The sequence below is a fragment of the Pollachius pollachius genome (assembly GCF_949987615.1).
Source record: "Pollachius pollachius genome assembly, chromosome: 2".
Lineage (NCBI taxonomy): Eukaryota > Metazoa > Chordata > Actinopteri > Gadiformes > Gadidae > Pollachius > Pollachius pollachius.
In genome coordinates this window covers 18,490,326-18,514,069 of record NC_136935.1, presented here as the reverse complement: position 1 = coordinate 18,514,069, position 23,744 = coordinate 18,490,326, and the positions used below count along the sequence as shown (strand labels likewise).

The following is a 23,744-nucleotide window of genomic DNA, read 5'->3' as shown; positions in this document are numbered from 1 at the left end:
ACAAAGCTTTATTTAACCTATGTTGAAGATCATTTTGAACTACAGCCAATTTTTTTCTCGCAATTCTACAGGAAATCCATTCTAGCGGACTGTTGCTAAACAACACTCATTAGGGTCATTAGACCATGCCTGTTATATTGGAGAGGTGTTATTACGATACATTGCCTTGATGTGTATTTTAAATTGTCACAAACAAACTGAGTTGATTTTGCTGGCAGGCTTGAAGCTGTCGCTCACACGCGCATGGAGTGCCACAGGTTAGAAGGTCGGTTCTCTTTGTTATCAAAATGCATTTCAATGATGAAACTATCCTAAAATGTTTGCATTTTCCACTGAGAATAAAACGAGTGTCATCCACCAACTATCCTGTTGTTTAGGTTGGAGAACACATTTATCTGATCTACGTCCCATGCAAGAGGTGCATGATCAAATATAGCAATTGGGCACATGTCTATGTCCTCTATCCTTTGTAGTTCTTCTCTGGGTGTAAACAAATGGTACATTTTAGAGTAGGAAGAATGCCTATGAGAATACAAATTTAAATCTATACCTTTAGGGAATGTAGTTTCCAAACATCCTATATTGATAGGTGTTAAATAATTTTAAACATTCTAGAAGTGGGGTTTTTGAAAGTAGGTTGCCTAGCTGAGGCATAACACAGATAAAACCCCCTCCTAGCAGTCGAATACCTGTGCTTTGTTGTGTTTTTTTTTTTTTCTCATGAAGCCAGATACATCCTCAATTGGGACATAAGTTATATTTCCATTTCCCAGAACAAATCTGTCTTTATGATCTTTGACGTCAAATTGAATACATTTTGAAATCGATGTATCTTAATAGATACTATCTTTTTGCCTAATTGATGTGGTGTTTTAGTTGCTCCTGTTCTATTTTCGATAGATGGGTCTCCTGCAAAAATGCTATCTGACAGTTTATATTTGATATCTCTTTTTAACTGATTTAGGATTTTCTTCTTCTTCATAAAGTCAATAGAATGATCAGCTGTATTCCATGCTTTAGAAATCTACCAAAAGGGCAGCACAGTATCTATGAGAGAAATGCTGTATGAGAATATCTGTTCTGGTTGACTGTTCTGTATGAGTCAATTCTCAATTGATTTTAGACACTGGAGACAAGAAATAGGATGGATTTGTGATATAAGTAAGCTGTAAATAAAATAAACGTATACTGATAACTTGAATAAGAGGTCAAATCTGAACAAAGCGATAAAGAAAGGGCAATACACATCACCATGTATTTGTGTATTTCAATTTCAATAAAAACCCAGTGACACAATAAAACCCAGTGAATATAGACACTGCCTTCATAATTTGATAAACCTAGTAAATATAATATCCACCAAAATGTAGTACATAATTGACTTGTATTTTAAACACTCCCAAAAATAGACTTGGTACATTGACCTAGTTGTAACAGTTACCCAGAACCCTGCCTCCCTTGCAAAAAACATTAAAGGGGAAGTGAAACCAAAATGGATTTATTTTGGTGTTAAACGTGGTCTTACATGAGCTCAGCATAGTAATATATGCCATTTTATCGCTGTTACATAAATAAGACTGTTATTTGGAGAAAACTGGTGTAAAATACTAATTGTTTGCCACCCAGTTTGTGTGGAGCTCCGTCTTAGCAGCGGTTAATCAGAAAGTTGGCGTGGGTCGTAACCATGGGACACCGCGTTCCCCCCGGAACTCTCAACCAAAAACCCATTTTTATCAATCTCTTCTAATTTGAGCTGAAACAGGGGGTTCAGCTACACTTTAAATGGAAAATATGCACAAATGATCACGCACAAAACACAACTGCAAAGGGATGGGTTTTTTTCTCATAAGCGTGCGTCTGGATTTCCCATGGTCTCTGGCAGCTCGGTTGAACTGGGGCCTAGTTACACAGCAAGAGTTGAGAGTGCCATGTCCCTCTCCTCGATCAGCTCGGCAGCAGAGGCATCCATCCTACTCTTGGAGAAGTCATTGATGGCCAAGCCGTCCACAATCTTCCAAGACTTGTCCTGTGGAAATGGAAATAAAATATGACTATATTAAATATCCGTCCCTCTCTCGGTAACGTAAACAGATATCCCGCCATAGGCAGTCCCTCTCCCTGGCCACTATCTGAACATAGCATAACATACATAATACAACACAGCTAACATGCAAACCACCCCATTACAGACCACTGCCATTGTTGGATGAGAACACCTGTAATCCACAAGGTAAGTGACAGTCATTTCAGCAACTCTTGATTGTTCTGAGTTCTTAAAGGGTAATTCCGGTGTAAAATGGATTTGGGATATGTTTTGTATGATAACGAGTTGAAACGTTCGTTTTGGAGGACAAAAAACGTATATAGACGTTTTCTTCAGTTGGCTGTTTTTAGCCGATTCTATCAAAACGCTCTAAACTTGGAACGATGGGGGCACTGGTTATGGTAAAAACGAAATCACTATTTTAAACCACTTAAAAGGCTAAAAGTAGCCAGACACTTCTTTGGTAGTATAATAAGTTGTTTTTTTTTTTATTTTGTTTTTAAGACTCGATAAGTAGATTGGCGAACACAGAACTTGCGTGTTGCTGATGGATGTCACAATCTCTGTGTACATCAATCTACCGATCGAGTCTTAAAAACAAAATGGCGTCGACGGGTGATCTACTGATGGTATTGTGTGTATAAAATGTCCTTTTAAATAAACAATCTGTACACTTACAAAGTTCTCAATGCCTCTTTTTATATTTTAAGACCCTTATTATACCACCAAAGAAGTGTCGGACTACTTTTAGCCTGTTAAGTGGTTTAAAATAGCGATTTAGTTTTTACCATAACCAGTGCCCCAATCGTTCCAAGTTTATAGCGTTTTGATAGAATCGGCTAAAAACAGCCAACTGAAGAAAGCGTCTATATACGTTTTTTGTGCTCCAAAACAAATGTTTCAACTCGTTATCATACAAAACATATCCCAAATCCATTTTACACCGGAATTACCCTTTAACTTTTCTAATTTAGTAGGAACATTTAAGCATAATAATAGTCACAACATTGTCAGCGACCGGTAAACCAGCGTGTCCTCGCAGAGGAACCACCAATTCCAAACTGGCCTTCCCATTACATGTAACCTGCGTCTACCGTAACCCACGCTTCCAACCACAAGATTGGACAAAATAAATTTTAAGCAAAATTGAATTAAACCGATTTCAACCAGATCTTAGCTTGTCTGACATCATACTAAGATGTTTATATAAATGTGACTTGGGAGACAACAAGATTTGTGAGACTACAAGTCTGAGAAACCCATACAATATATAGGTTTGGACATTAGTTAATTACCTCACCAATCAACACTAATTAGCAACTTGTCATGCTTTACCTAAACATGAATAAATGCATGTACTTTTCTGCTTATTCAGAAAAAAAAAACACTGACTGAAATTAAACCAAAAATGCCAAATAGAAAAAAATACCAACAGAAACCTACTGACCTTAATCTGTACAGGGAAGGAATAGACAAGGTCCTCTGGGACTCCATAACGGTTCCCGGTGGAGTACACACCCATGGAGATGAATTCTCCCTGAAAGGCATTGTTGGGAAATATTGAATACAATGTACAGATGAGATGTGGGTGAAGGTAGGCCTCGGCCACCCAGTGCTCACCTCAGGGGTTCCTGACCAGATGTCCCTCAGGTGGTCACAGATGGCCTTGGCAGCAGACATGGCACTGGACAGCTTCCTGGCCTTGATGACTGCCGCACCTCGCTGCTGGACTGTCTGGATTAGAAACAATAGGAATGTGAGAGACTTGATCATAATACATTGTATTTGTTTGGCGACATTCAGGACACCCAACCTTACAGTTCAGTATAAAGCATCAGATTGCAGGTGTTAAACATTGTTTATAAAGTAGACAGGATATTGTAATGTGAACAGGAAAGGACAGTGCAATGTCAACTGAGAGTAGGTCCAGAGGAGAGATGAAAATGCAAGGGCATATCTCAACCCCATCCTTTAAAAGGGATTTTCTACAATATTTCAATTGACTCAAACCATGGTCAATCTTAGAAGAAAAAATAGAACGGCATTACATTCATATCACACAAGACTCCCAAAGGAAGTGCATACAAATTAAGGAAACCATTCCTTAGTATATCTTTCATCAACACAAAAGCCCTCACTTTGAATAATTTACCTCTCATTACAGCCCAGAAACATAACCCCTGTGTGACTAAAAAAGCGGAAGTTATTTTGCTGTTCAACACATAAGTAGCAGCTCAGTTCAACTTACAGCAATGAAGTCTCCCTTGAGCCAGGCATCGTCTTTGACAGCCTCAAAGCAGGGCAGATCGCTGCCAGCCATGTTGACTTTGCAGTGGTGGACGTCTGGGTACTGAGTGGACGAGTGGTTTCCCCAGATGATCACATTCTTTACGTTGGTGGCAGGAACACTGCAACGAATCGCCACCTGTTGGACAAACACGACGTTTAAGGTTGCCAATGGCTAAGAACAACGGATGAAGATGTTCCATCAACCTTTTACTTTTCCCTAAGACATGGCGACAGAATCAACACATTAACACTCACTTTTGGTGCAGTGAACATTTGTCAAAGTTTTTATTGTTGGATTATTCTTCTTTACGGAAGTGTGAATAGGCAGACTGCTAGTTTCATAGGTCTGTTTTACATTGTAAACACTAGCCATGTGTCAGGAGTCAGGACACCATCTGTACAGTGCCATACATAATTATATTTCTAAGGCCATTACCCTATAGATGTCAACTTCACAAAGTATTCTTGTGTGTTTCCACTCTTAAAAGCACCACCGACCTGGGAGCAGGCCCTATTGTGGTCCAGACGGGTGAGGCAGGAGAAGTTCTCTTTAGGGATGGAAGGAGCAGACTTTGCAGCGATCAGACAGTTAGTGTTGGCAGGGTTCCCCACGACCAGCACCTTGGGACAGAAAAAACACAAATGCATGACATGACATTACTTTCAATTTAGCAGATGGATTCGTCCATAATAACTTTCATGAATGATTTTTTTCATATTACACATATTGCTTCTTTAAAAAAATATATATATGAATTTACAATTGACCAGTGATAGTTGGTGGAGATTCAAATGATTGGAAATCTTCATGAAAATACATTTCTTTCCTTCTTTATGTGTCAAAAGTATTGTTTTTATGATATAACTTCATCATTACTTCCAATAGATTGGATGTTATGGCTTATGGAACTTGGACAAATCTGCGATAGGAAATGATGCAAGAGTGACCATTACAACTTATATAGCCCTGATGCGTTTCGAATTGTGTGATGGGGGAGAGGACTTTAATATCGACCAAGTTTAAACATCACTTAAATGATCTTAGCTTTTATCTTTTGACGTAAATTCCTGGCAACAAAAACCTCTACTATTGGACCAAGGTGGCCACTGTCTTCCAATGCTCTTCAACATTGACAACGTTTTTATTTTACCTTGACAGTCTTCTTTGCAAACTTGTCCAGGGCACCCCCCTGGCTCTTGAAGATGGCAACGTTGGCCTTCAGCAGGTCCTTCCTCTCCATTCCATCCCTTCTAGGCATGGAGCCCACCAAGATGGCAATATCTAGGTCCTTGAAGGCCACCTCCTCCTTATCAGTGGAGACAACCTCTGTGGAGACAGGATATGTTTTTCTGTGGTGGTTTGGATAACAAATGCCTTGTTGTTGTACACAAAATATTGCCCAGTTTAACAGACCTTGATTGTTTTTAGTTTGACTGGCTACCCCTTCATTTTACAGTCCCCCAATTACAATGTATTGACCTGGTAAACATATAGTATATGATTATTTATTATTGAGTAATTAGCACCGCATAAAAGGCTAGTAGCTGCACTGATTGCCTGGGTTAGCTGATGTCAATTTAATGAGGGCTACTGCTTAACGTATTGGATTGGTAAGCGTAGCTAATCCAACTGCTGGTCAATGTTCCCGTTTAGCAAAAAACATTTGCTAAACAGACGTTTTGTACGTCCATGATGTATGTAAGTAAGTTCCCGGTTAATGCTGTTAGTGATAAACATTATGTGTATTTACTTTCATTTGGTAATCATTTTACTGTCCATTAATTACAACTGTAGGTTTAATTGCATTTATGGTCGCCAATGTCATTAGCATATATATTGTGACAAGGGTTAACTATTATTAACTTTTAACATTATAAGTATACTGTATATACTATTATAACCCTCCTAAGGTTTTGTGGCGTGACCTGAATGTGAAGTGCAACGTACGCCTTGCAACGGCCCGTCTCCGACCAAGGCTGTCCAGACGATGATGTAAGGTTCTCAGTCTGCAGAGCCTGCACACCCCAGAAGAGGCAAGACAGGTGTTCGACCACCTTTGCATCAACACCCTGGCATCTGTTTGGTTTGAACTACGGCAATGGGCCAGCAACCTACGGAGTGCTGTGAGTCACCTACCAGATAGCCTGGAACTCTGGCTTGTTCAGGACAACGCTGACCCTCTCTAGTTGACACTTGGGCTGAGCTGGCATGTCAGACCGATACTCTTGGGTTCAAACATCGCCCTGTCCCCTATGATGTTCCAACAACGCAGAATATCTATAAATTACTAGCAAGACAATATGACCCACTTGAATTTCTACTGCCCTGCATCACTCAGGCTAAGATGCTGGTTAGACACCTTTGAAGTAAGCAACGTGACTTGGATGACCCACATCTTCCCCATGACCTTCTATAAGCTTGGACTGACTGGGAGGCAGAGCTGCAGATCCTCCCCCAAATCACCTTACCCCGGTCATGTCTATTCCCTGAAGTGGACAGGTCCAGTGTCACCAGAGAGGACCACATCTTTTGTAATGCCTCAGAGCAAGCCTATTGCTCATTGGCATACATAAGATCGGTTGATGGAAAAGATCTTATTAATCTGTTCTTCCTCCTGGCCAGGTCTTGAGGGGCTCCCATAGAGGTACACTCCTTGAGACGGTTAGAGCTCTTTGCCAAGGTCACTGTAGCCCAAATGGCCTAGTAACTGGAGAGTGCAGTCACCTTAAAGATTGACAAAACAATCCTCTGGACAGACTCCACCATGGTGCTCACGTGGTTGCAGTCAGAGTTTTGCCGCTTCAAGGTCTTTGTTGGCACCAGGGTGGCAGAAATTCAAGAGCTGACCAACTGCTGCAATTGGCGCTATGTCAATTCAGCAAATAGTCAGGCTGATTACATTACCAGAGGTAAGACCTTGAGCTCTTATTGAGCCTAATAGGTGGAGCCTCTGTCCCCGATTCCTCCTTCACAGCAAAGGAATATGGCCAGTGAAGTCCAACGCAAGACCTGAGGAAGACGCCTCCGAGATCCGTACGTCTACCTTCTGCGGGATAACCACCCTTGAGCCTGATCCCCCCACCTCAGATGTCAGTAAACTACAGTACAGGAGCTACATGGGCGGCGGGTCATAGCAGTCTCCCTTCTTCTGAGGATTACTATAACGCAGAAATCCTTGGGGAGTAATAATCCAGTGTTCACAAAACTAGGTGTACACTTAGACCTTTTCTGCACCATTGACACTGACTCCTTCCTAATGGATCGCCACTCAGGCGATTCATTGCCTGCCAAGGGACACCATCAGAGCTGTTCTCTGATCAGGGAGGAGGGCAGGAGAGAAGGAAGGGAGGAGGGAAGTAACTTCAGGCAGCTTCGGCAGCAATGTCTCCTAAGCTTCAAAGGCTGATGGCAAAACAGTAGATTTCAATTCAATCCCCCTGCAGAACACACACACTTTGGAGCAGTATTGGGGCGGAAAATCAGTCAAGGCGGCGCTCTACACCACCGTAGGTGCCCAGCCAGTCACAGCATACGCTCTTCTCACTGTCCTCCTGGACATGCAGGGAATCCTTAATGCTAAGCGTTTAGGCTATGTTTCATCTAGCATTACTGACCTGGACCCAGTGGCCCCAAGCTCTGCCACAAGTAGTCTATCCTGAAACCGAGCTGCCGACATTCACAAGTGCTGGCTTTTGGTCAAGGTTTATCCGGAATTACCTGCCTAGTCTGCAGACCTGTCAGAAGTGGCAGAAATCTCCAGTGGACCTAGCCTTAGGCTCAGTCATCATGATTGTCGACCCTCAGCTGCGACGAGCCCTTTGGCCAATTGGTCATGTCATCAAGGTCCAACTGAGGGCTGATGGTAATGTGAGGTTGGTGGACGCAAAGATCAAGGGCTGTATTTTTTTTTACTGTATTTGTTGTTACTTGGTAATTATATGATTTGATTGACATGGGAGTGGATGCTGCTCATCATAAACAAAACCTTATATATAAAGCTCTCCAACCCCTGGTAAATAAGAGGTAAAAGTCTAATTTTATTCTTCCTATAGGATAGTAGACAACCAATTCTTAGAAACAGCTCCTCTTTCCCCAATCAATTAAAGTCACAATTGTAGTTAGTATGTCGGTAACCAAGTATAATTGATTACTATCTAGAAATTAAGTAGTACATTCTCATAAAATCCTCTGTCTTAAATAGTTATTGTTTATAGCTCCACTTACTCATAAAGGGTTTATTAGATTAAACTTAGAATCTATCGACTTTATGATTTATGATGAAGAATTACATCAATACTTCACTGGTAACAACCCAAACAGGAACGGTTTTCTTCTCGTGTCATGGTACATCTTTTTAATACAGGGTAGGTGTGGTTGTGGCAAATATGATCCTGGAAAATTGCCTTGCACATGGTGCCAGGATAGCTTTTTGACAACGTTTAATGACAAAGATGTTGCTGACACTTGCCGGTTTGGGAATTCTCATTTTGACGTTTTTTTTGTTTTTTTGTAAATGCAATGAAAACAATCGGCTACTGCAATTTATTGATATTAGAAAATACAATTTTTACTTTTGAATACTTCAGTATAAAGGATGTATTGAATAATTTAGGTCATTATTGGCCTATACATACTAATCATAAGTCAGAACGGGCTACATTTGGCTGAATTATAAAAGGTATCAGTAGTAATATGAAGAGCCGTTTGGGAGCCAAAAGAGCAGGCTCTTGTTGGTGAGCTGATCCAAATGATCCGGCTCACTAAAAAAAGGCCAAAATTCCCATCTGGTCGCGCATTGACAGTAGCTTCGTCTTGTTGTTTACCTTCCTATTTTCTGGATTTCCCTATGGTCTCCGCGGTAAATGTCACAACGCTTTGAACTGTGGGTAATTCCCTTAGGTGAAGTCTGCACTGATGCAGACTCACGGAAAGGGCTCGGTAAGTGTGGACTCAAACCCTCACGCCCTTTGGAATTCGACATTGGGACAGCCCTAGAGCCTTAATAATTTTGCGAGAACGCACATCAAAGTCTGTGAGTCTGTGAGTCCGGACATTGGGATTGGGCCATAGAGTCACAAAGCATGAACCAATAGAATGAAGATCAGCTTTTTGCCCAGAGGAGCCTACATCACCCCCCGCCCTCCCATAGTTGCTGAGCACTGAGGACTGAAGACTTGTTTTTATACCTAATTGTATACCTTTACCTTTTTATGCTGAATATTTCCTTCATCATTGTTCTTCCTGTCCTTTATTTATTAAATTATGTAGTATATATGGATAGCAAAAGATACCTAATTACTTTATCGTGTTTATTTGTCATTTACAATGATCAATAAAGTATTTTATCTTTGTGGGAGTTTGTGTGGATGACGGCTGGTTTAAGCAGCCTCACCTGGCCGAGTCTGATTGGACTGGGGCTGGGTGAAGCTGCAGAACTGTTGAACAGTGAGTAATAAGTGTGCACAGGTTAAACCAGCCATCACCACATACACTCAGATAGAGTTGCCATGTTGTGTGCATGTGCATTTCAAAGGAACTAAAGTCAGCTAGGTGGAGGGTAGCAATGGAACTTGCTACAATCTATCAAACATACTTAAAGTAAGTGACTTTAAACGGAACACATTCAAAAATAATTGTATAATTGAGAAGAAATATGCAGAGAAATGGGTTCAACATATATAACTGCTTAAACCTTTTTTTCTGCTTGAAATACATAAATGGCAGGCCACTGAACATTGGTCACATGTGGCTAAGGTTGCCACCCATTTCTGTGCATCCAACATTGTCTTTGTAAATACAGGGGCCTCAGGGCCTGCCCAAACAAAGCAAAGAACAGCACCATTTCAAAGGAAAAATTCCAGGTCACAATGGAGATGGCACATAATGGCAGCTCACAACTAAAGGTGTAGCATTGGTCAATATAATGACAAGACTGAATGGATATTTTAAAAACAAATGGGAACTTATAATGTGGATGATCTGCTTTCGGATATCAGTCGTGGTCATGTAACAGAAACAAATGGATGGAATATGTCTACAATGTAGGAAAAAAGCCATGTGGCATGGATGAGCATGTTTCCATATTAACAGATAAGATGAGATAAGCTGAGTTTGTAAGTACCTGCATTAGCAATCACAATGCAAAGTACAAAATAGTTGTTCTATCCAATGTGGCAACTTAAACATAAATTTGAAAGTGGAAACCAAGCAACTTTAATCCAAAAATGGAATTGAATGTAGAGACTATGACAAATAAACTTTCTGTTGGCCCTGAATGTTATCCATCAGTCCTCATAGTTACCCTTCAGCAGTGGGAGGGAACAGTCCTGCAGCTCCATGACAACGCCATCCAGGACAGGCAGCATTGGTGAAATGTCCAAAAGGAGCAGGACGATGGGCTGGTCGTCGGTCCAGGTTGGACAGCAGAAAGGAAAGAGGAAATGAGAGCAAGCTTAACCCTGTCAAAGTGAAAGGCAACCCATTTGGCATACAGTTAAATGCTGTTTTTTTTTTTTTTTTTAAGTGTTATTGGAATCATACTACAAAGCGAACACTCACACACTACGTCAAATGCACTCGTTGTTGTTATAAAAGGTATTTATTGAGTGAGACTATGAACTATCTATTTGAATATCAATCAAACTAACCACAGGACAAGTTAAGAAAAAAAAGGATTTGACTTAAAATGTATTATATTTGACATATTGGTCCAAGGCTTAATAACAAGTCTGGCTATTGCCTATACAGTTCCATAGACCAAATACTACCATTCTCCTCACAAGTCAAACAAAGATAAGGACACAATGGATGAAATCATCCTATGACTTTAGACGTTTGCAATATTTGTCTCACTGAAAACAACCCAAGCAATGACAGCACATCAGTTAATACCGACACATAATAATATGGCTGACTAGGAATAGGCCTAAAACAGTACCCAGTGTTTCACCCAGAAAATGGGGGGGGGGGGGGGGAGTATTTATCTTTATGTTTTATACCTGATGGAAGTATGTTTTCTTTCCCTATGAGAGTTGTCTACTTTGTTAATGCATAATAATAATTAAAAAATATTTCTAAAAAAATAAATAATAAAATATATATATATTTTTTTACTTTTTTTTTGATATACATTGGTAGTCAAGGCGGGGCCCTGTTGTTGTTAAGGCGGCCTTAACCATACAGTGCTGGAGGAAACACTGATTATAACACCATTATAAGGGCCTCACACATCACAGCTGAATGCAGTTGTCAGAATGAGGCTCACATAGTGAGCTTTCACTAACTCACCATTAGCCCAGCCATCTCACCATCACCAACCAATCAAAACAATCGATCATGATAATTAATTTTCTTTGAAATCTACTATATTTAATTCTGCTTGGATGAGATATTATTAAGATCAAGAGAACTGGTCAAGCTTTGTGTCATTCTGCGGAGCACGACATAAACCAAAAGTGGTTTTGGATTTTTCTCCCCAGATTGCCCATACGGTAGATCCGGCCTTACACACAAACACACACACACACACACACACACACACACACACACACACACACACACACACACACACACACACACACACACACACACACACTTAGTTTGTAACCTGTTGGATGCACGTGAATTGGCAAAAATAGGTCAACTTATACAACTATAGTCACAATACATATATCAATATTAAGACAGGGTATAGAGACATAGATATCTAGCTATGTATATATTTATATACTCACTATTAGGCATAATACATTGCCCTAATCGTTACCTGATCCTTCCCGAAGACATCTCCCTTTGCAATGCTGAACAGAAGGGAATAGGCGATCTGCCCAGCTGCACCGGTCACCAAAACTCGGATTGGTTGAGCCTATAATATAATTAGAAATATAAGGTTATAATTAACCTGACACATCAAAGGTCCGACACGGGATCCGTCCACCAGTGCGCGCCGCTCGGTGCGCACGGAAAGAATTAATGGCACGCGCAGTCCAGAAATAGCGCACCTTGTCAGCCAAAAGTTCGCAACTCAATGCTGACATAAAGAGACTCACGTTTTTAAAGGTCATACTACGATATAGTAAAAGCTATTACCACCAATATCGTATTAACAAAGATCGAAAATTGATGTTAAATGTTTTAAAATAACAGGTTACTCGCTGAAACATTCCGGTTAATTCAAGTTCAGGTGGAGACCGTAAGTCAAACATCCACAAACATTAATTTGACAATAACGCGTTCGTTTGATAATAAATTATCAGACGCGGTAACGTTATAGCCTTCGCCAATAAAATTGTTGACACCGGACACTTAACTAACTGCCTTCATCTATTGCATGTTTGTTCACAAAGTGCTCTGTTGTTTTGTCGTCCATCCCGTTTTGACCTAAACGTCCACAATCGTTAACTGTTTAAGCGAGGATGAGGTTTTCTGGACTGTTCACTACTCACTCACTCACCATATTCACGCTGCCGCTCTGCCTGCTCTTCTCCGTCTATACGGTAGGCGAGGCGCAGCGGCTTATCCGAGCGGCGCAGTCGCGACATTTAGACACTTTACGGCAGAGCGGTGGTTGTGGGAGCTGTAGTTCTATGTGTTCGATTGTAGCTAAATGATTAGCACAACCCTCAACGCATGCATGTATGCACACAATACGCGTCACAAATGGGATATTTCACGTAATCCTATATGAGATCGATTATTTCGTTACGTTAAAGTTGTGTAAGGACAATCTCGAAACATCGGTAGTCTGTTTGATTCAGGACGTTTGAACGTATGGATGTGACGTTGCTAAGCAACCCTGGACTCGTACTAGAGCTCTAGTTAGCCTGGTGGCTAGCTGAGCACATCAGCTACCTATGGGTTGTGATGATACTAACACGTACATATAATCATCTTTACTTTGCTACCTGTTTTTCGCATCGTAGCACTATGAAAGCGCCATCTCGTTGTTACCCAACACCAACATGTTGCCGTCTGCGATACAGACATAAGTAAGGTAATAACATTCACTCAAATGAGAACTACAAATGTGTGATATTAGGGTTTCTCCTCGTTCCCCGTTGGATGTGTGATTCTCTTCGTGTGTGTGTGTGTGTGTGTGTGTGTGTGTGTGTGTGTGTGTGTATGTGTGTGCGCGCGCGCGCGTGCGTGTAGGTGTGTGTGTGTGTGGGGGGGGGTTCTCTTCCTGTCTGTGTAACCCTTCAACACACTCTTCACCCACCACCGTTACTGCTTGGTGTTATGCTGTGTTATCAGTCCAGCTCTGTGGCCTTTGCAACACCTCGGTACATTGATCACCCTGAAAGTGTAAAGTTACATTGAAATAATCACTTGAGCTTGTCCATTTTACAGTCAACTTTGCAGAAATGTTAGATGTCTGATGTTAAATGTCTGTAAACTAGTATTTACAAGTGTGTATTACTATCACTGCCACTTCAGTAATTACTACCACTGTATTGTAAATGTGTTGAGCATCTTATTGTAATTGAACCGTCCTCATGTGTGTCTCTCTGGTGATGGGTGAGGACAAAACCACGAAGCGTGAGCTTGGTCATCCACTTTTAATGGTTTTATTACAAAATCCTGACAAGCCCTGAAGAAAGGGACCTGAGTGTTGTTTGACCCCGATAATTGGCTTATAATAAGAAGGTGTTTGCATATATATATATCCAACGCATGGACTGATTGCTATAGGCCGTAGCTTGTGTTAGGCTCCAGTCTGGGCCCTCTTCTTCATGGCTGAACCCTGCTGGTTCTAGTTGTCATTTAAGTACTTGTGCCCATAAATAACTTTTATTTTATTTCCTTTTAAAATCATGTTGTTATAACAGCAATTATAATGATAATAATTATAACAATGATGATAATAAAATTACACATTTTATTTTCATGGCAATTCTTTTCAATATGTGTACAGAGTGCTTTCAAAGAAAACAGGTGCAATAAAATACAGAATATAGATTTCCAAATCAAAACAATGAAACAACAGAAATAAAATTATCATCTATCAATAAAAACACGGTGCTCTCATTTGTTTTGTATTTAAAATAAGATACAGATGTTTCTTTCCTTTTCATACCTGAATCCTGATCCAAGGATATTGGGCTAAGCCCATAAGGAATTAAAATGTTGACTATTTACTGTGTGCTCTTTTTTTTTAAGGACGCTAGGTGTCAGCATAAGGCTGTATTTAAATATATTTCACACGAGGCCATGCAAGCTTCTTGAACAAGGCACTGGCTTGTTCAATTATGTCAAGTGTTTTTTGTTTTTTTCAGATGTGCACTGTAAAGTGGTCAGTCTGTAGAGTGACATCTTTCTCATAATGAAAAGGTAATCTATCTTGTCATCAATGTGCAAATTCCTTAGTAAAAGTGATTTTTCCTTTCCTTACTTAAGTCTTTGATATTGTTAAAATACGTACAGAGATTACTATTCATTACAATAATATAAAGAAATATATAAAGACATAAAGGTAATTTTTTACCACACATTGAGATACTAAGAATAAAGTTTTAATCATGCATATTTGCTACTATATGTTTCTAAGAAATCATGTTAACCGACCCTACTACTTGAAACTACTTAGAGTTCATCAGTCACAGATGAAAAAAAAAAAGTCCCTTTAATGGAATACTTGACAGGCTTATTTACTGTAGTTGCCAGAGCCAGAAGATCTTGTTGCATAAGCGGTACTTTGCTGAGTTAAGTACTTATGTATACTCTACCTGCAGGAAAAGCCCGGGGTTCTGAAATGCTGTGATTGTGTAGCCGTGTCACTTTGAAGGCAAGGCCTTGGGCTGCTCTTCTCACACACACACACACACACACACACACACACACACACACACACACACACACACACACACACCTTCTTTGTGGGGGAAACCTGAGAAGGGGTTTTACAGGGGCTTCCATCAAGCATGGATTGGGAGGGGTTTATCGTGGAGAACTCAATCCTCATCTGCTAACACAAACCTTTTTGCCACAACTACATTCAATCTTGCCTTGTTAATTAGTGGGCAATTATTCACTATTTTCTCTTTTCATTCTCTAGTTGATATGTATGGGATAATGACCTAGGATTGAATAGGTGCAAATATCCATATTGAGATATATAATGAGACAAGACTGAATTATGTCTGTACCAAAACTGTCATCTGTCATACAGATGATAGTTTTGGTACAGATAGTTTTACAAGTCAATAATTTCGGCAAAAAAACTTTGCCACAAAGTGGCACCAAACCACTGAAATTTCATCAAATTATCCAACCAATTATCACACCACACTGTGGCAAAAGTGCAGGTGACTTACTTTTCTCGATATTTTTTTTGTTTTGCTTTACTGTAATCTCACATTGCTAAACCCCCAACCACCCCTGGCATACACCAGCACCTGCACTTGCCTACCACTATTTTATTAGTTTCGCCTTTAAATCCATCCACAACTACTCCAATGGGTTCTGAGTGAGGGCTGTTCGCCTGCACGTCCCCAGCCTCCAGACCTGTTCTTGTTGGACTGAATGGGAAAGTGTGCGTGTGTTTTCATGTGCGGGGATTAAGGCCTATTCCCAGCCGACCTGGGCCGCACAACAGATGTCGGCCAGGATAGTGCTCGCTGTTCCCGTGCTGATGGAGGGAAGCCCGGATAGGTCTGTGCTGGCGCTGTTAAGCCTGTGTTTTGAGTGTGTGCGTGTCCATGTGTGGATGTGTGTTGTGTGCACATGTACATGGGGATCACAAGTTAAGCAGGGTCTCTGAAATGAACACCGCCTTACTGTCAAATGCTTCTCAATTGTTGTGATGCGGCAGGTAAATTCATCCCAGGCACTAGCCACTGTGGCATCAGGGCTTTCTGAGGGACATGATTCATGTTTCTATGGTTATTGTACGTGAACTAATATAATATCATTGGCCGTAGCAGCCAAAGCATTTAAAACCAATTTGATATCTTGTTTTTTTAGAAGTGGCTGAAATGTGAAACATTCTTTTGAGGACTTGGTGATTCAGTACAGGATTTATAACCTTGCACAGGTAGATTGCTGTGAGATGAATCTCAGACCAAGAGCAAGAACAAAACATGTATCTTAAAGTAGAGATGGTACTCTGTTGGTGTTGGTGTAGCTGTTTGATCCGTCTGAAAGATGAGTCTTTGTTCCTCGGGGCCTGAGGCAGGTATGGCTCCAGGGCAAATGCGTTTAACATTGGACACGGTGGTACACCTCAACCGTCAGTCAGAGTGGAAAGACGATCCGCCTGCTGGAACAAGACATGACTTGACTCCACATTATCAGCATGGCCTCTCCATTGTCTGAAGTAACAGCAGAACTCTGCAGCGCTGCTTCAGGATATCCTGTGTGTGTGTAAGTGTGTGGGTGTTTGTGCATGTGTGTGTGTACCTGTGTGTGTGTGTGTACCTGTGTGTGTGTGTTCTGCTTTGTGTCATCTCAAGCTGTCAGAGCAGGAGAGTCACAGAGCCTTCCAAGCTGTCATCCCAATCACGTCTGAAAGAGCAGACAGTGTGTGTGTGTGCGTGCGTGTGAGTGTGTTTATCTTGACCTTTTCGTTTAGCAAGGGCTCAACTGTCCATCTCACAACAATTTTTAACACCCTCACTTTGCTGGCTTTTTGAAAGGTGTGTGTGTTTACTTCGTTGTCTGAGGGAGCAATGGCGGCACTACTACCCAAATGAACCATGCACACAAACACAAACCCTTCTTCGTACCTACACCGTCTTCTGTTAACACAATGACGACACCTGGACACCTTTGACATGACTCCTTCATGCACACAAGAGACACAAGAGACCTGCTAGACTTGTAGGTACACAGAGATGCTCTTTGAAGTAGAACTGTGATGATGTAGCTGGTGCTGCTGGATGTATTGGCTTTCTTGCCCTCGGGCGGTGCTGTCAGGTAAACACAGCCAGCGTGTGGAGTCTGGAGCAGTAAGGGTTATACTGGAGCCTACATACCGTTGACAGACTCCGCTACTGTATACAGCCTTCTGCATTAGCGGGGACACACATTAGGGTTAGTTATGATCATTATGCAAATGAGGGATACCAGAACTGTTTCTTGCATGTTTGTACTGGAGACAGGCTGGTGGCAACATGGAAACTAGCACACAGTTCCTTGTGGCATGGCTCGGCTGGCCACCTGAGGGCATTGCAATAGGAGGCATTGTTTTGGCCAGTGAACATGTCACCAACCGCCTTCCCAGGCGTTCTCATCTCACAGAATAGCATGCCTGGAAAGGATGCTTCCAATGTGCAGAAATTGGAAAGAGGCGGGAGAGAGAGAGTACTTCCGAGGGAGGGATATCTGTCTCCATTCTGCAGATATTCCTTTTTTCAAAACTCCATATTTCTTCTCCTTATCATTGTCTAAGTTGTTCTTCTCCTCTGAACTTAACACAGCTCCCATGCAGCAAGAGAGGATGATGTTTCTCTAGTGGGAGGGTCCAGATCGATTTCCGTGGGTAATACACAGACCCCTCTGCTAGTCTAAGTCATTATAAGCTTCAGTGTGGGTCCGATTTCAGAGATAAGATATACAATAAATACATAATGATGCATGATTTGGTTTAGGTATACAGTTAATAAAGTTAATATAGGGGTAAGAGGTGCATACATTTAGTTATGGGTTAGTTAGAGGTGGTAAAATACCTCAGTCTACTTATTTGACAAATTCGCAAAAGCGAAGATGGTTGTGTGTGTGTGTGTGTCTGTGTGTGTGTGTGTGTGTGTGTGTGTGTGTGTGTGTGTGTGTGTGTGTGTGTGTGTGCGTGAGTGAGTGTTTCTGTTTGTCTTTGGGCTCCAGTAAGTGTGTAAATACCTCTGTATTTTTCTTCTCTCAATTACCTCCTCTAATGGCGTTTACACATCTGCTTAGAGGTAGCACAGCTCTCGCTCTCTCTCACTCTCTATCTTCCTATATGGTGTCTCTTTCTGGTTAACTCTGTCTCTCTCTCATGGTCATACTTACCATCTACCATACTATCTCATCCGTCCCCACCCTTTGAGGTCCTCTTATCTGGTGTTTGGCCATGCCTCCACATGTGCTGGAAATCATTCACAATCCAGACTAATTTTCTGCACATTAAGAGCCCCCTCTTTTGGGAACAAGCTTAATTGTGGGCCTTTTCTAAAATCTGTGGTTTAGAAAGTGCTTTATTGAGCTGTAGTATTGTTGTGGAATTTAGTTAGCATTTTGGAATGGGATATTTGTTCTGTAACATCTTGCACTGACCATAATTAAAAGAAAATCACATATATATTATATATATAGCCTATATTGATATAGTCTATATATGTATGTATATATATTGAAATTACTATTACTAATAAATTAGTAATGCTTACACTTAATTATGTATATGTATATTTAAGTGTATGTGTTAGTAATATTATTAGCAATATTGTATGTATGCTAATGTCCATGTTAACCATGTAATAGTTAAGTGCAAACGGGTCTTCCAATTAATACAAATGAATTAAAATGAATGGGTTCCTTGTTCAACTGAACTTTCACCTGACGTTTGTAAGCCAATCTTCCACCTACTTTTAACAGGGTTCATGATTATGTACATATAATACATGCATAAGGTATGTGCGAATATGCTATCAATCTGACATTAATGAATTAATTTCAAATATTACATGTTAAGGGACATGTTAAATACTTACTGTTATACCATCTATGTTTGTTGTTCTTTCTTCCTTTCTTTCTTGAAACCCTTCTTTCATCTCTTCTCGTACACAAGGTCATCACACTTGCGTTTAGATCTCCAGCCCCACAAGAATTACCTCATGCATACACACAGACCTCACCTTCTACCTCTTAAACACAGTCCTTATCCCTTCTTGCTAATGTGTTACTAGACATTGTAGAGATACAACGTAGGACATATATGTTTGTAGACATGGACACTCATAGTCCTACAATACGCACCGACACATCGCCCCCAAGAATCACCCTTTAACTGCTGTTAGAATCACTTTTTTCTACCTACCATCAGCCCATTCTTTAGACAGTCACAGCAGCTCTGCGCGTGTGTGAGTGCACCCACATTAATTCCTTTAGCGCTAGCCTGGTTCTACCAGTCAATCTAGTCTGACGCCACTTTGCCTGACACCCATCCTCTTACGGCAGACGCTTTCATGTAAGTCAGAGAGGAGAAAAGGTGTGAGTGCGTGGGTCGGTGTTTTGTGAGTAAGTGCAAGAGTTCTTAAAACACTTTTCTTGTGACAAGCCAGGTCTTGATTTTATTAAATGATTTCTAACATTTTTGCAACCGCCTATGAAGACACCATGCTCCACCTCATCTTCACATTGATTTACCCTTGCCCCAAATAATCATTTACAATAGGCCTTGCATGACATCAACAATATGTTTCTGTGGCAACCCCTCAGCCTAAAGGTTCTCATGGATATTATACTCTATTCATCCTGGTCTGCCATTATTTAAAGGATTAATGTTGACAAACACATATTTTATATACTAGTTAATTTCGGTTTGACTGAAGATAGCTAACTATCCACAAAAATAGTTCCAAATAAATCCAAATTTAGTGAGTATTTTTGTTATCTTTTTATGCACAATATAATACATTTAAACTGCTCAGTGAGTATTTGTTTGATATTTTCATGAGTTGTGTGGGTTGTTATTTGAAAGGAAAGAGTAGTTTGCATTTATAGTGAATAGGGCCCAGATTGTGATACTGTTGACAGAGTTGATTATTATATCAAACTGTTTTATGTTTTCCATTTTGGTGTTTTGTTTAGGTCTACAATTTGTGCTGCTCAGTATCCTATTAAGCACAGGGATAGGGAATTGTGAGGTTGTAGGTGAATTCACGCACAGCACACACACGCACACAAAAACCTATCCTTTTTCGAAGTGCGAGTGTAGTTATCTGGGATGGTCTTTTCAGACTTCTGATGTACTTGATTATTTTCTTCTCCAGCTTTATATGGAGGGTCCAGCATTGGATGAGTTGTATGTATTTGTGGTTGTTCCTGAAGATGACCTTTTTGAGAATTTCTGATTTCTGGTATGTTTGAGAGATTAGGGTTTTTGTGGTTGTGGTTGAAGTCATAATTTAGTAGGTTTTAAAACGATTGAGTCAGGGGATATATATAACCATTGCAGGGCAGGTTGAGTGGGATTCATCGTGGCGAGACCAATCAATGGGAAACTATGACATGAAAAATATTCATGCTTTTGCATCTGAGAACTATTTTTGAACACTTATTTACTGCTAAATCATGAAAGGAAGTCCTCTTTTATGTATTTGTTATATTTGTGATTGAGGTCTAATCTCCCTCCATATCTTCCTTCTGCCTCACTCTGCCCCCATCAGCTGCCCCTCCCTCTGTCAGCCCGCCACATGTTGTTGCCCAGGGAATGACTGACTTGCAGTAAAATAAATAAGTACAAAAACCATGTGGTCAGGGCAAGATTAATTCATTTCCTCATGTCAGTCAAGGACTTACTGAGCCCGGCACGGCCCAGCATTATCACATTTTTGCTTATCAAATACAAACCTTATGCTTCATTCCTTGTTTCAAGTTTCATAGTTAGATCAAAATTGACCAAAAACTAATGAATAGCGAATCTAACTTCAAATCTCTGAAAATGTTTTATTTTATTTCATGTATTTTTCTTGTCTTTTATTTAATAATATGTTTATTGTTTCTAGTTGGAATGTTCCCTTTAGCTCAAATGATTACTAATTTACTGACTCATTGTTAGGTGTATGTCGAGCTAAATTAAACCTGCACTATGTAGGTTTTCTCATTAGTGGCCTCTAGTGGCGGGAGCTGCAGCTACAGCTATAGCTATATCATTTCTGTCGTTCCCACGGGGTATAAGGATCGATGCAATGGAAATTAATTAGGAGGTGTCTCTCGACTGCCTGCTTCATCCTATTCAATGTTGGTTTGCCAACTTAAAGTGGACCAGAATAAAACATTTATTAAGAGATATTCAATGGATGGATAATGGAAGGGGTGTATTCTATTTTTTATAAATTAACAGAGTAACTACCTGCAAAAGAATAGTTACATATTGCAGGATTAAATTAACAACAAGAGAATGTTTACTGAACAAGATTGAATACAACTTGGCTTTGTGTATATGCTCTTAACAAACAGTAGTGAGGTAGTAATGATTATTATTCTAGTGTTTAACACAGACATCACCATCATTGATTGATGGACAGATAGGAGCTCTCTGGTCTTCATTCCAGTATGTCACATGGTATTGAAGTGAGCCTCGCCTGAGAGGAGGAAACAAGGTGTGAACGAGACTTGGACCTGAGCCCTTCTTTTATGAGTCTGACACTGATGTGTCTCTAGGTGCTGGGGGATCCCAAGAGCTTTGTCCTGCTTTCACCTCCTGAGTGTGTCTTTCAACAGGTGCCTCATGTGGGGCTAAATCCCCGCCGCACATGGGAGTGTGTGTGTTGGGGGTGCGAGCGTGACCTTGTGTCAATGTCAAGCTGAATCTTTTGTGCGTATGTGTGTATTTGGTAGGTATATTATTGTTTTTGCTGTCCACTCTTATGTGTTTCTTAATATGTACCATTGGTTTTCTTTTTTACCTCTCCTCCCCTTCCGCCTTGCTCTCTCTTTCTCCCATCCCTCTCTTTCTCTTGATGTCTCCTGTTCTCTCTTGGTCTCTCTCGCCCTCTTGCGCTCTCACTTGCTCTTTCCACAGATCCCTGGTGAATTATCTGTTCCCATGGCTTTCTGCCTGGCTGAGCTTCACTTGTGGTCAACGAAGATCTCCCTCCAAGTCAAAGGTATTCAGTCCCTCACCCTTTCTCTGTCTCACCACTTCTCTCTCGCCCACTTTCTCGCACTCTCTTGCTCTTTCTCTAGCTCTCTTGTGTGCTCTCTCTCTCTCTTGCTCTCTCGCTCTCTCTCACACTCTCTCTCTAGCCCTCTCATGCTATCTCTAGCTTTCTCTCACTCTCAGTCTTGCTCTCTCTCTCGCTCTCGCTCTCTCCCTCTCCCTCTGTGACCTTGAAAACAGCTTTTTCATATGATACTTAAATCTGAGCTTGTTCATACACAATGCACCTACATTTAGAATTAGGCTTACTCTGATGAGGTAGCATTGGGCCTCAACACCAACACTTGCATGTGTTGAGTATAAGGGGCGGTGAAATGTCTGCCTTGGAGGTTTATTAAACTTGCAACCAAACAAATGACTAGTGTCCTCAGGATATGTATGGTCTCATAGTGTCTACATTTAGGTCTCAAGAGTAGCTCCTAATGTTAGCAAAGCATGAGAGGCAAGGTTTAGCAAGGCGACAATCACTGGTCAAAACAAATATTTTCACCATTCAAGGTCCAGTATGTATAATTCAGTAGCATTTACCGGTGAGGTTACAGATTGCTTAAATGTCATAGTTTCCAAATTCAACCTGAAACAACGGGTTCACCTACCCTTTAACTTAAAGTGGATTGAATTATAAACATGTTCCCTCCAGAGTGGTTTGTCCATTCTGAGCTACTGTAGAAACCTGGTGGGGCAACATGGCGGTCTCGATCAGAAGAGGACCCACAAATTTCTTGTGCATCTCATATTCCATTTCTGCTGATCCAGTCTGCTAGTCGCCACTCAATTCTAAACATACATTTACATGACCTTCCCCCAGTTAACATACAACAAACTACCATGTTAAGTGTGTGTGTGTGTGTGTGTGTGTGTGTGTGTGTGTGTGTGTGTGTGTGTGTGTGTGTGTGTGTGTGTGTGTGTGTGTGTGTGTGTGTGTGTGTGTCTGTGAAAAGATGGTGGGGGGCCTTGTCCCTTGGCTGAGGCAGGTTTAGGCCCACTCCTGTCTTTATTACCCCCCCCACCCCACCCGTAACCCCTCGTCCTCCTCCCAAGGTGTCTTATCTTAAATATGCTTCAGGCAGATGGGACAGGCCACTGGCTGATAGGGATTGTTTATCCCACAGTGCAAAATTGCTGATCTGTCTTCTGCATTTCCCTGACAGCTAGATGTTCATCTCCTTTTCTGTATGTGTGTGTGTGTGTGTGTGTGTGTGTGTGTGTGTGTGTGTGTGTGTGTGTGTGTGTGTGTGTGTGTGTGTGTTTGCCTCTCTCTTGTTCTGTCCTTCTCTCTGTCTCTCTCACTGCATCTGTCTTCTTCTCTTTTCCCCCACCAACAGACACTGACATTGGCACCCATCAGTACTACCATAAAGGGGAGCCAGGTAAAGTGCAGTACAGTGTTTGTGTTGAATGTTGCTTTAAGTCGGAGATCAAGTGGGGCTCTCTTGTTTTCTCCTCTGTTCAATAAATGAGACGATTTCAATACGTGATGATTCAGCAATGTCCTGTGTTTAAATATACGTATATATGTGTTTGTGTTTGTGTTTGTCTGTATATATATATGT

At 40.9% G+C, this 23,744-nt stretch overlaps 2 protein-coding genes across 2 annotated transcripts in view; one reads left to right on the top strand and one right to left on the bottom strand.

Annotated features, from left to right (window-relative positions):
• Positions 1-1,482: 1,482 nt before the first annotated feature.
• mdh1ab (malate dehydrogenase 1Ab, NAD (soluble)) lies at positions 1,483-12,810 on the bottom strand. Its single transcript, XM_079730552.1, has 9 exons — positions 12,787-12,810; positions 12,100-12,198; positions 10,636-10,732; positions 5,485-5,660; positions 4,832-4,954; positions 4,293-4,469; positions 3,665-3,778; positions 3,492-3,581; positions 1,483-2,026 (listed from the first exon to the last, which is right to left on the bottom strand). The coding sequence occupies exons 1-9, from the start codon at positions 12,787-12,789 to the stop codon at positions 1,904-1,906; spliced, it is 1,002 nt and encodes a 333-aa protein (XP_079586678.1). The 5' UTR covers positions 12,790-12,810; the 3' UTR covers positions 1,483-1,903.
• A 406-nt stretch (positions 12,811-13,216) lies between these two features.
• The window catches only part of wdpcp (WD repeat containing planar cell polarity effector), a gene marked incomplete at its 3' end in the record, with an annotated part of 53,956 nt that continues 43,428 nt past the window's right edge, over positions 13,217-23,744 (top strand). Inside the window, exons 1-3 of the mRNA XM_079729100.1 lie at positions 13,217-13,326; positions 22,054-22,138; positions 23,517-23,561. Coding sequence (XP_079585226.1) covers positions 22,078-22,138; positions 23,517-23,561 — 106 coding nt within the window. The 5' untranslated portion in view covers positions 13,217-13,326; positions 22,054-22,077. The remainder of the gene's footprint in view (positions 13,327-22,053; positions 22,139-23,516; positions 23,562-23,744) is intronic.